At 44.6% G+C, this 17,277-nt stretch overlaps 2 protein-coding genes across 5 annotated transcripts; one reads left to right on the top strand and one right to left on the bottom strand.

Moving 5' to 3' along the window:
* The first annotated feature begins 2,817 nt into the window (after positions 1 to 2,817).
* Positions 2,818 to 8,194, top strand: slc35a1 (solute carrier family 35 member A1). 2 transcript variants are annotated; one of them, XM_027019002.3, is made up of 8 exons: positions 2,818 to 2,966; positions 3,556 to 3,733; positions 4,107 to 4,266; positions 4,610 to 4,762; positions 5,539 to 5,605; positions 5,727 to 5,903; positions 6,091 to 6,225; positions 6,394 to 8,194. In XM_027019002.3, the coding sequence occupies exons 1-8, from the start codon at positions 2,957 to 2,959 to the stop codon at positions 6,525 to 6,527; spliced, it is 1,014 nt and encodes a 337-aa protein (XP_026874803.2). In that variant the 5' UTR covers positions 2,818 to 2,956; the 3' UTR covers positions 6,528 to 8,194. The 2 variants fall into 2 exon arrangements, with proteins under 2 accessions (XP_026874803.2, XP_081551447.1); XM_081695321.1 differs by lacking the exon at positions 2,818 to 2,966 and adding an exon at positions 2,989 to 3,395.
* Positions 8,186 to 16,917, bottom strand: rars2 (arginyl-tRNA synthetase 2, mitochondrial). Of its 3 annotated transcripts, XM_027018999.2 has the most exons (20): positions 16,773 to 16,917; positions 16,564 to 16,637; positions 16,277 to 16,379; positions 16,049 to 16,132; positions 14,380 to 14,477; positions 14,158 to 14,213; positions 13,977 to 14,060; positions 13,615 to 13,691; positions 13,349 to 13,507; positions 12,751 to 12,857; positions 12,565 to 12,660; positions 12,355 to 12,415; positions 12,067 to 12,143; positions 11,588 to 11,712; positions 11,140 to 11,207; positions 9,687 to 9,796; positions 9,409 to 9,504; positions 9,099 to 9,173; positions 8,601 to 8,664; positions 8,186 to 8,385 (listed from the first exon to the last, which is right to left on the bottom strand). In XM_027018999.2, the coding sequence occupies exons 1-20, from the start codon at positions 16,806 to 16,808 to the stop codon at positions 8,299 to 8,301; spliced, it is 1,737 nt and encodes a 578-aa protein (XP_026874800.2). In that variant the 5' UTR covers positions 16,809 to 16,917; the 3' UTR covers positions 8,186 to 8,298. The 3 variants fall into 3 exon arrangements, with proteins under 3 accessions (XP_026874800.2, XP_035384897.1, XP_026874801.2); XM_035529004.2 differs by lacking the exons at positions 16,049 to 16,132; positions 16,277 to 16,379; positions 16,564 to 16,637; positions 16,773 to 16,917 and adding an exon at positions 15,341 to 16,041; XM_027019000.3 differs by lacking the exons at positions 16,049 to 16,132; positions 16,277 to 16,379; positions 16,564 to 16,637; positions 16,773 to 16,917 and having other exon boundaries at positions 14,342 to 14,414.
* Positions 16,918 to 17,277: the final 360 nt, after the last annotated feature.

The following is a 17,277-nucleotide window of genomic DNA, read 5'->3' on the forward strand; positions in this document are numbered from 1 at the left end:
CGTTCCTCCCTGCACAGATCTGCAGTCCTGTTCAGTTAGTATGAGGTTCTATAGATGGTTGTTCTATCTATGTGCACCAGTCACCCACTCTGCCCAGTCTGTTCTCTCTACAAGCTCGGAGAGCAGCCCCCTAATCGAGAGACCAGAGACATCTGTAGTCAGAGAAGCTCTAGGTGATTAGCAACAGAGGGAAGGTATTTGTTGGCCTGAGGTATGTGCGTGTGTGTGTGTGTGTGTGTGTGTGTGTGTGTGTGTGTGTGTGTGTGTGTGTGTGTGTGTGTGTGTGTGTGAGAGAGAGAGAGAGAGAGAGAGAGAGAGAGAGAGAGAGAGAGAGAGAGGAGAAGGGGTGGTGGTGCAGGCAGGGATGTTGTCGTGATTTCAACTAATCCAAAATCTTCAGTTATGACATTAAATACAACTGCAGGTCAGAGAGGCCAGTTCATTCTGCAGATAGAACACATAGATCTGAAGCAGGCACATGGAAAGTGCATGACTGAACACAGACAAAACAAAGCCATTTTAGAACAACAATAAGAATGTAAAAATTCAGCTAAACCATTATTCCTTTATATGTATGCACACATTAATTGTTTATGTTGTGTAATATATAATCACTATTAAAATTAGTAATATGGTTTTTAAATTAACTTAATCATTAGCCAAAAGACCAAAAATATGTTGGCGGTGACACAGACCCAATTCCCTGGGTTTTGGGGTCCATATCTGATACCTCTAGGCAAGGCAAGTATATTTGTATAGCAGTAAACTGCATCAATATGTTTCTAAAGTATCCTAGATCATTGGTATCATGGACTCTAACCTACCTAGGATATATTCTATGAGGAAATGACAACATTTTTGTAAGTCGCTCTGGATAAGGGTGTCTGCTAAATGCCGTAAATGTAAATATATTTGTATATATATTAAAACAACAATGAAACAGTCATAATCGATATACATTTTTGTACAAGATGTGAAGGTATTCAAAAGGAAGCAAGAAAGTTGCAGAGTGAAATCTCTTTGAATGAAGAGAACTTTGAATTTCATAGGACGGTGAGTCTCACTGAGAACAGCTGCACTACTGCCTTCTGCTAACCTGCTTTTGTGTTGGTTTACCACTTAAAGAATGAATTAAATTCCTTGTGTCAGGTTCAAAGCCAAAGGGAGACATGTTTGAGACAAAGATTGGACTGCATTGAGAAGTCAGCCTCCGGAAAGAAGCAGTTGGCCTTTCTTCTACTTTTCTTTGCCTTTGCTGTGGGTGTATTACACTTCTAGGCATCAGCACTGATCCCTGTATTTCAGCGGTATTCTTGTTCAATGGCATCGTGAACTCTGACCTACTGTGAAGTCGCTCTAGATGAGAGCGTCTGCTAAATGCTGTAAACGTGGAAAGGTAATGTAATGTAAAATTTTCTATTTTGATAACACAGAGGAAAAAAGATATGATCCTCTTTAATAATAATATGCAATTTCTTGTTATTTTTCAACTGATAGCTTGTCATGGTTCTTAAAGGAGATTTAGAGACGAATAGTGAAGAGTTTGATAACACAGACACTTTGAAACCGTGCAGCCCTGGAGATAAAGACATGGAAGAGTCATTATTGTTCCCAGTGTAATGACACTGGGAACCACACCAGTGAGGTCTGCACAGGGAGAGTTTTATATGGCCAGGAACACTGAAAATTCATACTGGGGAAAAGCCGCATCAAAGCTCCAACTGTGGAAAAAGTTTTAAATCCGCAGAAGAACTGAAAATTCACATGCACACAGTGGGCTGAAGTCATACTTCCGCTCCAAGCTTCTGCTGCAGCAGACATCTGACGAAGCACATGTGGACACGTACAGGAGAGAAACCTTGTTCCTGCTCTGACTGGGGGTGGGGTTTTTATCAAGCTGATCACCTTAAAGACCGCCAAAAGTCTCAGATATAATTATATCTGCTTTTATTTTTCCTTGAATGTATTTGAGTATGTAAATGTATTTGAGTGCGTAAATGTTTGAGTGAGTAAATGTTTGAGTATGTAAATGTGTTTGAGCGTGTAAACCTTTGCAACCCACCTGCTGAAACACACTCTGCAGACACACGGCAGGCACGTTTAGTGAGGACACAACAGGCTCTGTCTTCATTAACTAGTGTGACAAACTGTTCCGTTCTGTTTCACAAATGAAATCTACATTAAACTGAGAGATCTGAACTCAAAGCTGACTTGTGACTTAATACATTATTGTATACTTTATTGTGTGAATTGTGTATCTCACTTGAATTACAGAATATAAGGATTTCTGATATTTTCTTAGTGTGTATTGTTCAATATCATGCCTGAAACAGGCAAGATCAGCTGGGACTGTTTAAAAAATGACCACAAAAAGTCTAAACAACTCCTGTTTGCTATGAGAATGATAAATAAATGATAACACATTTTTAATAGTAGAGGTTAAATGTGAATTTAAGGAAGACTGGAGGAGGTTTGTGTTTATTTTTAACTAATTGGTAGGTGGTATCAGAATCTAGAAAGTCGCGCTGGAATGGGGACTAGTGGTACAATAGTGCTCAAAATAAATTCTTAAGGTTGTGTTAGTCGTTAAGGCCTTTCAATAACTCGCGCAAATCTCGCTAGCATTTATTAGACATAAAGCATGCTCATTACATTTTGAAATGAACAAAGCCGATGTTTGAACAATATGCACTGATCAAATTAAGGGTACTAAGACGGTCTAGTCAGGAGTAGTGAACCAGGTATGAATATCTTAGGTGGCGAGGTGCAGACTTTTATTTTGAAAGTGTCCTGTTGCCGCGTGCCGTCTACCGTGACTTCACTGCATCATCTTCTCATCATTTTTAAAATGGCTATCGTAGCCAGCTAACAAACTGATCATGTTGACAGTTGCTTTATTAAAATTACATAGCTAATTACCAAACTAAAAACCACAATTTACATAAAATATTCAGCAATGGCTAATGGTAAGTAAAATGATTAGAAATTCTCGTTAACGCTATGATGTTACAAGAAGGCTCGTAATGAGTTAACATTATCTGAACGTTACGTTGTGTTCGTGTAATCTCGGTGGTAACTAACATCAGTATTTAACCATCTTAAACATCAGTAGTTATTTAACCATCCTAAACATGAGTAGTTATTTAGCCATCTTAAACATGAGTAGTTATTTAATCAGTTTAAACATTAACCCAGTAGTTATTTAACCAGCTTAAAAATTAGTAGTTATGTTTATATATATATAATCAAATCGACGATTATCCTTAACTAACACATAACTAACTAACTAATCCTTAACTAACACACAACTAACTAACTAATCCTTAACTAACACCTAACTAACTAACTAACTAACTGGCAATCGGAGATCGTCTGCGCTGCTATGAATGGGAAACGTAAGTAACTGGATAGCTAAGTAATCTAGCCAGCTATATGTGACACGTTTGTTTTGAATGAACCGTTGGTCGTTCGTGTATTACACGTAACCCGAAACGTTGGCCGCTCCGGCGCGAGACGTTTTAACCTGGTTAACGGACGGCGCGTGTTCTCGCGCAGAGCCCGCGAGCGTGGTGTTCAAGGTGTACTGCCTGACGGTGATGACGCTGGTGGCGGCGACCTACACCGTGACCCTGCGGTACACCAGGACGGTGTCGTCGGACATGTACTTCTCCACGACCGCGGTGTGCATGGCTGAAGTCATAAAACTGGCCCTCAGTTTGGGAATGCTGGCCAGGTGAGGGGGACACACCCACACACACACCGGTCTCCACCTGTCATCGGTAGGTGGGTGTAGAACTGATTAATGGTCGTCTCATTGGCTGACAGGTACATGCCCAGCAGGCATGTGTTGACACAGTGCCACACTGGCGAGTAACAACACGAAGTAAACACACGTCACAGTTCCCTGCGGGAACATGCTGTGCTCACAATACTGTAATTACTCTTTGTTTGAAATCCGTGGACGTAGAGACCCGCTCGTCTACAGCGTCCATTTTAAATTTTACCCCTCGTTGCCTGACCTTTATCCTTGGTGTTGCCTGTTTTGGCGAGAAACTGTTTCTCTTTCTGCCTGATTAATTAAGCGTCTTCTTCATGCCCGTACCCAGAGAGTCGGGAGGTTTCAGCCGCTGGAAGAGTGCACTAGTAGACCACGTGGTCAGGAGTCCCAGAGAACTGCTGAAGTTGAGCGTGCCGTCCATAGTGTACGCCATCCAGAACAACATGGCCTTCATCGCCCTGAGCAACCTGGATGCAGCGGTGTATCAGGTACCAGCCACAGAAATGCCTTACTGCACCACTGAACTGATCCTATAAAGTTGTAGTACTACCGTGACACTGTACTGGTCCTGTAATGTTGTAGTGTTACCGTGACACTGTCCTGGTCCTGTAACAGTATATATCCTGCAACGCTGTAGTGTTACTGTTAAGCTGTGCTAGCCCTGTTATGTTGTCACGTTACCATGACCACTGTGTTCCATTAATGCTGTTAAACTGTGCCATTCCTGTAACGCTGTAGCTTTACCGTGACAGTGTAGTGTTCCTGTAACAGTACTGGTGCTGTCATCCTGTGCTGGGCCTGTAACATGTGCTGTTACTGTAACGCTGCTAGGTGACGTACCAGCTGAAGATTCCGTGCACGGCCCTGTGCACAGTGCTCATGTTGCATCGCTCTCTCAGCCAGCTGCAGTGGTTCTCTGTCTTCATGCTGTGTGTCGGCGTCACGCTTGTGCAGTGGAAGCCTGCAGAACTCACTAAAGTTCAGGTGAGACTGCACCTGATCACCTATCACCTGTAAAGTTCAGGACGCTACTGCTTTTGAGATTCATCGGAGGCTTCAGATATTTTGTGTTTTATGATTAAGAGACATAGATTAAACCCAGTTATAGTGTTATAGTTATAGGATTAGGCGGCCTAGATTAAACCCAGTTATAGAGTTATAGTTTTAGGATTAGACCTAGATTAAACCCAGCTATAGTGTAGGTTTCTGCTGCTCACTTGTTCTCTGTGAATATAATGTTTGTTATTTCAGTTTCATGGATATTATTAGAAGTACAATAATAGTAATAACTGTGATGTATTAGTATTGTGGATATGAAGGGCTGAAATGTCGCAGAACAGTCAATGTATTTACAGTTCTGAAGGATGTTGATTCAGACGCTTCTGTGAATGTTTGAGAGCAAACCGAAGAATCTCACGTTTCTCTTGGCAAGTTCCACAAACAACACTAAGTTAACAATCCAACCTCTTCCTGATAACAGGAATATACCTTTACACACAGGGAAATGAAATCTTATGGAATGTGATGTATAAACAAAGAATGAGCATTAGTTATAGAGACTGAGAGGCCATTCTGAAATATGTTCATAAGTCAGAGATGGCACTGTTTCTGTAGGACTCTTCACAGTATATATGATCCAGTGTGAGAACAAGACAAATTAAAGTGTTTAAGAGGAGTATGACACTGGGTGTGAGGATGCTCACTGTAGCTTCAAATGCTGGGTGTGAGAATGCTCGCTGTAGCTTTAAATGTCTTCTCAGGTGGTGCAGAGCCCATTTATAGGGTTTTTTGCTGTTGCCATAGCCGTCCTCTGTTCCGGGTTTGCAGGTTGGAATATTTTTATGAAAAGCTTTTATCATTTTGTAACCATTGTAGTTTGGGTTTTACTGAAATCTTCTAAACAGTGGGGTTCAAACCTGCGTAACGTGCTGCATTACCTGTGGGACAGGTGTATACTTTGAGAAGGTGCTGAAGAGCTCAGACACATCGCTGTGGGTGCGAAACATTCAGATGTACCTGTCTGGCATCCTGGTGACAGGGATCGGCGTCTACCTGACAGATGGGCCACATGTGATGGCTCAGGGCTTCTTCTATGGATACACCCCCTGGGTGTGCCTCGTGGTCTGTGAGTACTTGTACCTCTTACAACCTGTGTCTGTGTGTGGAGGACAGTGTCCCATTAGGTAGTCTTGAATTTTAAAAATATAGATTTTGTATTTAAAATGTGTTTTATGGAGATCCAACCTTGTGTCCATTTCCAGACAGCAGGCACTGATGAAGGTATGAGGATGTTGGCTTGTGTTTTGTTGTAGTTCTGGCGAGCGTGGGAGGCCTGTACACCTCAGTGGTGGTGAAATACACTGATAACATTATGAAGAGCTTCTCAGCCGCTGCAGCCATCGTGCTGTCTACCGTTGCCTCAGTCCTGCTGTTTGGTCTCCAGATCAGTGAGTGAATCAGCCATGTTTACACCAGTTACATCACACGACCCCTCCCCACTATGCTACTTTGACTGTTATTGTGCGACTCTTACTATATGCTTGTATGACTGTTACTGTATGACTGTTACTGTATGATTGTGTGACTGTTACTATATGACTGTCATTCTCTTGCAGCTGTGACTTTTGGCACTGGAGCCCTGCTCGTCTGCATCTCCATTTACCTGTACGGTTTGCCCAAGCAGGACACCAGCGTGCTGGCAAGACCTGATGCCAGTAAGCCCACCCGGGAGAAGATAATCCCCATGTGACGGACCGTCTGAGAGAGGAGCAGGGCCGTGGTTGGGGAGAGGGGAGAGGGGAGCCCCTCCCGTGCATGCTCTGCTGTTTCCTCTTTACCAACAGAATGCAAGACTTTGGCTTTCTTACTGAACTTCCTGAAAGGCCCTATTGGAGCCTGTCTGTGCGCTGACGTGAGTGTGTGCCCGAAACAGCCAGAACCGGGAAAACCGCTCATGCGAGAAGTCAGCTGTCTTCTCCCTAGTGCAGTGACTTTTTTTAAATTTATTTTTTGTTTAATTTGTCGATAAGGAAAAGAAGAGTCGTTATGTCTAATTCAGAACAGGATCATGTTGTCCCTAGCTGGAGAGTTAACAGCTGTGTTTTCACATTCACCATCTTCCAAGCAACCCGCCCTCATCAGTGCCAAACTCAGAACTGTAGAAGATCGTGACCCTACTGGGCTGAACCAGTGTGTATTTACTTGGGTAAACGTATTTATGGAAGAAGGAATCTTTACTGGAACAGTATCATGTATGCATTCTACCACAAACTATACGGTTTACTCATTAATATTTACATTTTTTATTATGTTTTTTGTAATGGGATGCTTTTAGTGATGGAACACCAATCAATCAAATCACTCAGCGGCTATAAGATGCCAGTCAGAGGGTGAGGTGAAACTAAATGCTCCAGCTGGTCACATGCACAGGTTTCAACATATCACAGGTGTGCTGTAGTTACACAAGGTGACTGTCAGTACGCAACTGTTTATAACAGTGCCGTGTGTGTGTGGCACCACATGACTTGTTATACCAGTGACGCGTGTTTCAGCCCATGACTGGTATTAAAGGTGGTGTATGTCGGCAGGTGTTCATGGTTATAACGTGACTGTGGCAGCTTGTGACTGATTATAACAGTGACTGGGTGTGTGCGAGTGTGCAACTAGTTATAACTGACTGTGTGAGCGTGTGACTGGTTATAACTGAGTGTGTGAGAGCGTGCGACTGGTTATAACAGTGACTGAGTGTGCAACTGGTTATAACTGAGCATGCGACTGGTTATAACTGACTGAGCATGCGACTGGTTATAACTGTGACTAGTTATAACAGTAACTGAGCACAAGAGCACGCAACTGGTTATAACAGTGGCTGTGTGTGTGTGAGTGAGAGCGTGCGACTGGTTATAATTGAAGTGAGGAGTGTTGGACATGGAGGAGGACAGACCAGCTTCACATACTTGTCTGAATGAAACCTTGGTTACAGTTGTAGGACTTCAAATATTCTACAGATGAACTCGTGCAATTTTATATGATGCAATAAAGATCATATAAAATATGTTTATATGCACCTTTAAACATGACTCATCTGAAAGCTTTGTATTACAATTAAACAAAAAACCAAAACAGAATCATGTCTAACATAACCTTTTAGTTTTAGTTCTGCATTACTGGTTGAGCTATAGAACACCTAACATAAGTCATTGTAGACTTATATGTGTGTTTGTAAAAAAAAAAATAAAAAAAAAATCCTGACTAATATATTATTGGTAACTGACATCAGCAGAATACAGACTTTTACTGATGTACGAGTAAGTGATCATGATGTCAACATATTGCTGGTATAAGACAGACCTGAATGAGCCCAGTTACACTGTTAAATATCTGGAACACAATTAAAGGCACGTGTAGTATTATTAAGTACTGATTTATTGACTGGTTTACTCATATCTTGTGTACAGGGGCTGTGCTTGAACATGTATAACCTCACGTGACCTCCATGTTGATTTATTCTGTGGACAATTTCACATTTTCTGCACTGGCGTGATGCCCAGAAGCCTCATCCCACTGGCCAACACTGAGCATGTGCAGGAGAAAAGGTGGAGCCTGGCCTGTCAGTCAGAGGAAAAAATGGGTACTTAGAGACGAGACTGAAAACACATTCTCTAGTACTGAAAACGCCACATCCATATTTTATATGGACTTCAACATCATCGCAGACTAAGAAAACTAAGAAACCCAAAGAGCTGAAGTGTGCTGACGTGTGTGTCAGCTCTGGTGTGTAATCCAGCATGTCTGAGAGGACGAGCGCTCCTGTCTGCTTTACCTGAGCCACACTCAGTGCGCTTCCCTTCACGGACAGATCCCTGTGGGCTGAAGACACCAAGTGGCTGCAGGACAGAGAAAGACACACTCAGACTCCTCACACTGCAATGGACACACACACACACACACACACACACACACACACACACACACACACACACTCCGACCCCTCACACTGCAGAAACACAACTAGGAATGAAGCTGGTTAAATCTTCCCATCATCGCCACCAATTCGCTACACTCATTTATGCGGGCTGCGTTTCTGTAGATACGTCGCCTGCCTGTATACCTCTGAGCACTTTAGCCCCACCTAAACCTGACGGAGCTGCTCCACCATCAGGGACTGAACCCAGGGTCAGGTTTTGCACCCCTCGCTGTGACTGATGGAGGGCCAACAATAGAAACGCACCATCCACATTCTGTACATGTCAAACAGGATGGTGGCTGACGGACAGGTGGGGGTCATGTGTTTCCAGTGGGTGATGTGATTGGTTCATACCACAGAGTGATGAGGAAGTTGACCAGGTATCGTGGCTGCAGCTCGAGTGCAGACTGAAGGAGCACCTCGTCATACCTGGGGATGCACGCACGAGTTAGGCCTCCGAGAGCCGCTGGTAATATTCATGCTAGTGAGCCAATAAGTCATGAAAGTGCTGCTAATAAACTGAGGATCAAAGACGACAACGCTAACTGTACCCTTGCATTCATAGTCAGTCACCAGTAAAGTCAACACACTGTTACACTATCTTAACACATGTAATTCTGGCCTGTGGCCACAGGGGGTACCTCTGAGCAAGTAAGATACGTACCTCAACAGGTGCTGCAGTGTTGAAAGGCTTCTGATGTCCTGAAGATGACAGGGGTCGAAGTGTGTGTGACTCACGCTGGCCTGCGTCCTCAACAAGCTGCACTCAAGCAAAACACTCAAACATCAACAGCTGCACAACACAGCCTTTCGCCCTGGCCATCAGGGTGATGGTACGTTAGTCAAAGAGAAGTTCTGTTTCATACTCAAGGCTGTGTGTGATGGCTCAGCCTAGCAGGCTGTGTGTGTGAGGATGAACAGACAGTAGAAAGTGTGGCTGACCTGCAGAGGCGGGCATGAGTGTACTGCAGGAAGACTCCAGTGTCCCCCTGAGCCTGGAGCACCTGGTCCCAGTTAAACTTATAATCAGAGATGAGTGGTCCCTTAAAGTCCTGTACAAACACACAGACACACAGACACAGGTCCCTTAAGGTCCTGTACAAACACACACACACAGGTCCCTTAAAGTCCTGTACAAACACACACACACAGGTCCCTTAAAGTCCTGTACAAACACACAGACACAGGTCCCTTCACGTCCGGTACAATCACAGATGAATGCTAGGCTATCAAACCATACAGAATATAAAGCATTTTCAAACTGTGTGTTCAGTGATGCCCAAAACTGACATGGTACACTGCCTGGCTGTGTGTAATCAGTCAGAGGCTGATAGGGTCAGTATGGAGTCTTCAAACACACTGTCGTCTTTATCCAAATATACACCTATGAATTTGCTTAAGTAACCATATAAACGAGATTTCATAGCACTGAAATCTGGACCTTGCCCTTCTGAATGTGCTAACCTATAAACTCATTACTAAATTCAAAGTCTTTTATACACACCGCATGTCAGACATCACACACTGAAACGCTCAGTGAGACTTGAGGTACATTTACCGCAGAAAATCAAACATTAGAAGTAAGAAAATTCAGTGCTATGTGTAGAGTGCAAGATACAAGTAGAAAAGTTAAAAATATAGCAATATAAAGTGTTCAGATGTGCATCTATGTGTTTACTGTGAGTCTTACAGCACGAGAATGCAATATACACACATGTGCAGCCGAGTCAACAAAGGGTCAAAGGTTGACACAGGGTCAAAGGCTGATGATGAGGGCATGGACATTAGTATCACTAACCTATAAGAGTCATGAAATAGGTGATAGGAACTGTACTGGTGATACAAGGAGTGTTCAGTAATCTGATGAGTCAGGATTGTAGAGTGTTCAGTAATCTGATGAGTCAGGATTGTAGTGTGTTCAGTAATCTTATGAGTCAAGATTATAGAGTGTTCAGTAATCTGATGGCCTGGAGATAGAAACTGTTCTTTAGCCTGGTTGTCCGTGCATTCATTCAGACCAAAGGTTTTGAAGGTTTCTAAAGAACAAACTTGAAAGGAAAAAAGGGTTGGAATTGGTAACCATAGAGACATCATCTGTATCTGGGGTCTTCTGTGTTTAAGCAGGACAAGTGTTTGCAAAGATCGCGTTCATCATCGGCCAGCAAACACAAACACATGACCTAGTACAACGTTTACATTTAGCTGTAAGGTCTGCATGTTAACACAGACCTTATTCACACAGACATGATGTTTTAGGCTGTTCTCACAGACATATGTTCAGTTTGTTCATCCGTTCAGAGTCTGAGATCCTGCAGACATAAAACGCTGGCAGACAAAACCAGACAGAAGAACCTGATGGCACGAATGTGAAGAGAATGTGTCAAAGTGGGTGTACCTGTACAATCAGAGCACTGATACCTATCTGCTCTGCTGTGAGGGCAGGGTCAGACAGCTCCTTAGAGGCTGCAGACAGAGAGAGAGAGAGCGAGAGAGAGAGAGAGAGAGAGAGAGAGAGAGAGAGAGCGAGAGAGAGAGAGAGAGAGAGAGAGAGAGAGAGAGAGAGCGAGAGAGAGAGAGAGAGAGAGAGCGAGAGAGAGAGAGAGAGAGAGAGAGAGAGAGCGCACAGAATGTGCTATGTTCAGAAAATCACTACAGTGGAGGGTTAGGTTTAGGGTTATGGGTTTTACAAAATTAAACAAAAACTTACTTTTCTTACTATGAGGTGTGTGCGTGTATATCTGTACTCTAGGACTGGGTGTGTATTTGTGTGTGTGTGTGTGTGTGTGCGTGTGCGCGCGTGCGTGTGCGTCTGTACTCCTGGACTGGGGTGTGTGTGTTCGTACTCCTGGTCTGGTGCATGTTCTGTAGCATCCTGTTGCGAGCTTCGTCCAGCACGTCTTCCAGGAATACCACGTCCCCGCTGCGTGTGCTCATACCCTGCACTAGCCCGAAGGGGACATGGACACACCTAAAACACACAAACACACACTCACACATTAACACACCACAGTTGTCAGCTATTTCCTGCTCTCTGGGGCAGTTGTGTGTGATGTCAGTCAGGGTGGAGTAAGCTGGTTTGAGATGTACTGACAGGCGAGGGGTACCTGTGTTCTGACGGGTGTACTGACGTTTGGTCTGAGTTTACTGGGTGTGTGCACTAGTGTCTGCAAACACCATTTAGACCAATTATACCACCTGACAGGAGCTGGCAGGGGAGGAAATGAGTGTGTTTGATAGACCATCCCTCTGCAAAGCTCACCACAGTCACTGCAGGGTTAAGCAGTGGACGTGGTTAAGGAGTGTAGGAGGGGTTCACACCCACCTCTCAGCCCAGCTATGTCCCAACATGCGCAGGATCAGAAACAGCTGCCAGAAATGACCAGACTGACTCTTATCTGTCTGATAAAGGAGGAACACCTTACTGAACTCATCGCTCACACAAACACACATACACACACACTTTGTCCATCTACTGGACTCAATCTGGGTATCTTTCTATTAAAGAGTGTGTGTAGTGCATCTTTCTATTAAAGAGTGTGTGTAGTGCATCTTTCTATTAAAGAGTGTGTAGTGTATCTTTCTATTAGAGAGAGTATGTAGTGCATCTTACCACATAAATCATCTCATCAAAGCTGAACATTTCTTTTCGATCCACAGCTGCAGCAATATCCCTTAAAATTGTAAATAAACAAATAAACAAATTTCCTGCCAGTCGTGGCAGTACACTGTGTGTGTGTGTGTGTGTGTGTGTGTGTGTGTGTGTGTGTGTGTGTGTGTGTGTGTGTGTGTGTGTGTGTGTGTGTGTGTGTGTGTGTAACACCTGGTGATATAGAGTGAGGTCCCATCACTGCGCAGTACAGTACAGTAAGATGACATGTCACCTGCTTCAGACAGATCCACCACACCTGTGCCTTTCCTGGTAATCAACCAATCAGAATGATTTCTCTATGAACGCTTCCTGTATAGTGACCAATCAAAATGCGTGTGCATGCTGATTGGGGCGTACTCTGTTGTCTTCAGCAGGCCTTGTGTCTGCAGGCTCGTCAGAACATCCTGAATTTTACTCTGATGGAAAGATTCTCCAGAGTAATGATTAAAGTGTATCCCCAAACGCTGAAAGAGAGAGAGAGAGAGAGAGAGAGAGAGAGAGAGAGAGAGAGAGAGAGAGAGAGAGAGAGAGAGAGAGAGAGAGAAAGGAACAGAGAAAGAATGTGTAAGCGTGACAGTGTGTAATAGTGAGAGTGTGTAGGAGTGAGTGTGTAAGAGTGATAGTGTATAATAGTGAATGTGTTATAGTGAGAGTGTAAGAGTGTGTAAGAGTGAGAGTGCAATAGTGAGTGTATAATAGTGAATGTGTGTAGGGGTGAGAGTATGTAAGAGTGAGTGTGTAAGAGTGAGAGTGTGTAATAGTGAGTGTGTGTAGGGGTGAGAGAGTATAAGTAAGAGTGTGTAATAGTGAGAGTGTAATGTGAGAGTATGTAGGAGTGAGTGTGTAAGCATGAGTAAGAGTGAGTGCGTGTAATAGTGAGACTAAGAGTGAGTGTGTAATAGTGAGTGTGTGTAAGAGTGCATGTACACTCTGTGTCTACAGGTGGAGTTCTTACCTCATAAACACGCCTGTACTCCTTAACACTAATCTCTCTGAACTGTTGCCATAGCAACAGGGCCTGCTGGTCATGCTGTTCCAGCCGTCGGAAGAACTCTGCTGCAGCCAATCGGACGCTCTCATCCTGCTCAGCCTCCCGGTTCACCTGGACATACACCTGTGTGGCACATGACCACCAACTCCATGATGGTGCCCCCTCCATCGCTCAGTGTGTGTGTGTGTGTGTGTGTGTGTGTGTGTGTGTGTGTGCGCATGCTAACACACCTCAAACAGGTGCTGAAGTGCATTCTCTCTCAGCTTCTCCTGTGAGCCCAGCCTCTGAAAGCCAGCTCCCAGCAAGCCTGAATCCCCCCCCCACACACACACACACAGACACAGACACACACACACACACACACACACACACACACACACACACACACACACGACAGTGAGACCCCTGACCCTCACCTGTGTCCTAGTGGGCAGGTACTTTCACAATACTTGAGAAACTTCCATCAGCGTTATTCAGTTTAAGGAGTAATAACACATCTGACTGTGTACTCTCGGGCTCTATGTATTACAATAACAGCATTTATTGAGTGACAGTGCAAGGCTAGTGTTTATCTGACCGGTCGTTCACCTACCGAACTGCATCCCCCAGTCACCCAGATAATTTACCCGGATGACATCATTACCCAAGGCCTCCTTCAGGTTGGCAATGAAGTTTCCTGGTTAAAGCAGACACAGATATGAGAAAAGGGCTCCCTCTACTGGCAACTCAGAGAACACCGACTTTATACCTCTCCCTGGCTACGATGGGCTCACCAATGATGGTAGATCGCAGATGTCCAGCATGGAACTTCTTGGCGATATTTGGTGAGCTGTGAGATAAAAACACACAGAGACCTTCTGCTCTTTGAGAAAGTTTGGAGAATATGAAGGTTTTCCTAAATGTATCATCATTAAATATATGAATGCAACAGCAACGATGCTGACCACCACACCCGACCTGGCATTTAAAGCGTGGTGATCTCCAGGCCATGGTACCTGTACTCCACCAGGACTCTCCCTCTGCGCAGTCGCTGGAGGATCTCACTCTGCATGCCAAAGCCCTGGGGCTCCGCGTGCACAGACGTCAGCAGCTTCTGCAAGACCAGCAGGCAGGAGTCATGCTACATCTCCACCAAAACCTCCAGACTGAGGAGTCACGCAACACCTCCACTAAAACCTCCAGACTGAGGAGTCACAGAACATCTCCACTAAAACCTCCAGACTGAGGAGTCATGCTACACTCCTACCATCGCAGATGGACTCTCCTCTATTACAAACAGTATCACTGGTCTCCATGACAACAGCAATGACTACCCTGATGCCCTCACATCAGTCGTGATGAAGTGCTTTGAAAAGCTAGTCAGAGACTTCATCACATCTTCACTGCCAGCCTCCATGGACCCACTGCAGTTTGCATACCGCCACAACTGCTCCACTGATGATGCAATTGCACATCTGCTCCACACTACACTGACTCACCTGGACGAAGGGAGGGGAAATTATGTTAAAATGCTGTTTGTCAACTACAGTTCAGCATTTAACACTGTCATCCCCTCCCTACTCACTACTAAGTTAGAGGATCTAGGACTGCATACATCCCTGTGCGATTGGATCTCCAACTTCCTAACAGACAGACCACAATCAGTATGGGTGGGCAACTGTGCCTCATCCACCCTCACCCTCAGCACTGGAGCTCCTCAGGGTTGTGTCCTAAGCCCCCTGCTCTACTCACTGTACACCTACGACTGCACAGCCACTTCCAGCAACAACGTCATTGTCAAGTTTGCTGACAATACTGTCGTCATGCGCCTGATCTCGGACAATGATGAGCGGGCCTACCTGGAGGAGATTAAACACCTGGAAAACTGGTGCCAGGAAAATAATCTCCTCCTAAACGTCAGTAAGACAAAAGAGCTGATCGTGGATTGCAGCAAGAAGCAGGAGCGGCACTACCAACCTGTGAGGATCAGTGGAACCACGGTGGAGAGAGTAGATAGTTCCAGGTACCTTGGAGTTCACATCTCGCAGGACCTGTCCTGGTCCTGCCACACCAACTCCCTGGCAAAGAAGGCTCGTCAGCGTCTTTACCATCTCAGACGCCTAAGAGACTTCAGACTGCCCTCCAAGGTACTGCGGAACTTCTACACCAGCACTATCGAGAGCATCCTCACGGGGAACATCACAGTCTGGTTTGGGAACAGCACCAAGCAGGACAGACAAGCACTCCAAAGGGTAGTGCATTCAGCAGAGTGCATCACTCATACGGAACTTCCTGACCTGCAGACCATCTACTACAAGCGGTGCCAGACCAAGGCCAGGAGGATTGTGAAGGACCCCACCCTTCCCAACAATAGGCTCTTCTCTCTGTTGAGGTCAGGGAAGCGCTTTCGCTCCCTGAAGACCAAGACAGAGAGACTGAAGAGGAGCTTCTTCCCACAGGCCATTCGGACCCTGAATCAGGGAAACTGATAAACTGTGGGGACCACCACCACCATGTGACTGTAAATATGTACATTTGTAAACTGGAACTATGTATGTGACAAATAAACCAAACTTGAACTTGAACAAACTTGACAACATAACAGAAATGCCAAAGTTTTCTAAATGTAGTGAGTAGTCTGGCTGTTGTTGGTCTGCAGGAGCAGACAGAAGGAGATCTCTTCACCTCTGCAAGGAGCAGTTTGTTTATCCTGAAGTTTATCACTCCTCGGGTGGGAATAACCTCCTCAACCACTCCGTCCCCTTTCAGCTTTAGCCGTCCAGACACACCATCAACACACACAGAAATAACAGTCAAAACACTGAAGCCCTGTATAATTATTGTGCATTGGAAAAGAGCTCTAGGACTTTTTCTAGGTTTTGTTAGCTAGACTCGGGTAGCTCAGAAGCCCACCTGTCGGGCCAGACACGCTGTCTGAGCCGGCAGGTCCCCATCAGGTGGCAACACGCCGCTCTTCACCAGGGAGCTGACCGTCAAACGGAAATCAGGGGTTGGTCTGTAGGGGCAGAGTTCACATAACAGCTATGGGGCACTTTGTTGTGTTTTAGAGGCACGGGGGCCAAGACAAATACTGAAGGAGAAAACACGATTAGAAAGGAAGGTGTCATTACTGCACCCGTACCAACTTTGTAAAGACACACAGCAGCTCACTGGCCCTGTGGAGGAATCGTATACTTAACTGTCTCTTGGATACGGGGACGGCGCAGACAAGTGGAAGGAAAAAGGCTTCATCCTGTCCAAAAATCCTTGACAGCTGCGCGAGTAAAAGTTGAATGTTAAGTTTAATACATAGTTTAACACCCCGAAACCAGGACTTCCGCTCTATGCACAGACACACTAGACCGGACCAACTAGATCAAGCCGGTTACTGTAACAAAACGGGCTTTACCTGCGCCGCAATACTTCTTCTAAAAAAGCAAGCCATGTGCACTAATAATCCGCGAGATCAAAGAGAGCTGAAAACACGAGGAAAACAGCCCAACAGCGTGACATTGTGAAGATAGCCGCCGCTACACGCGTTCGGCCATAACCTGGTCGTTTCAAAATAAGAGCCTCAAACGCCTTTTCTTCTTCAACAGCTTTCATATTAGACATACACTCATCATATATATATATATATATATATATATACACACACACACACACACAAACCATTTCACTCTGAGTTATACTGTTTGACTATGTATGTGACAAATAAACCAAACTTCATATAGTTTAGCGATTTAGATACGATAGGAAAAATTATTCATCAGCAAGATTTCACTGAATTGACGTTACATTACGTCTTATCCGCCGAATTCAATAAGTTAATAAATTTTAACGTCGCAAGTTACTAAACAATGTAGGTCGCGTTTCTGGACACAGATTAACCCAATATAATGCATACAAACTGT

This window comes from Electrophorus electricus, chromosome 2 (assembly GCF_041902795.1).
Source record: "Electrophorus electricus isolate QZ-2024a chromosome 2, ASM4190279v1, whole genome shotgun sequence".
Lineage (NCBI taxonomy): Eukaryota > Metazoa > Chordata > Actinopteri > Gymnotiformes > Gymnotidae > Electrophorus > Electrophorus electricus.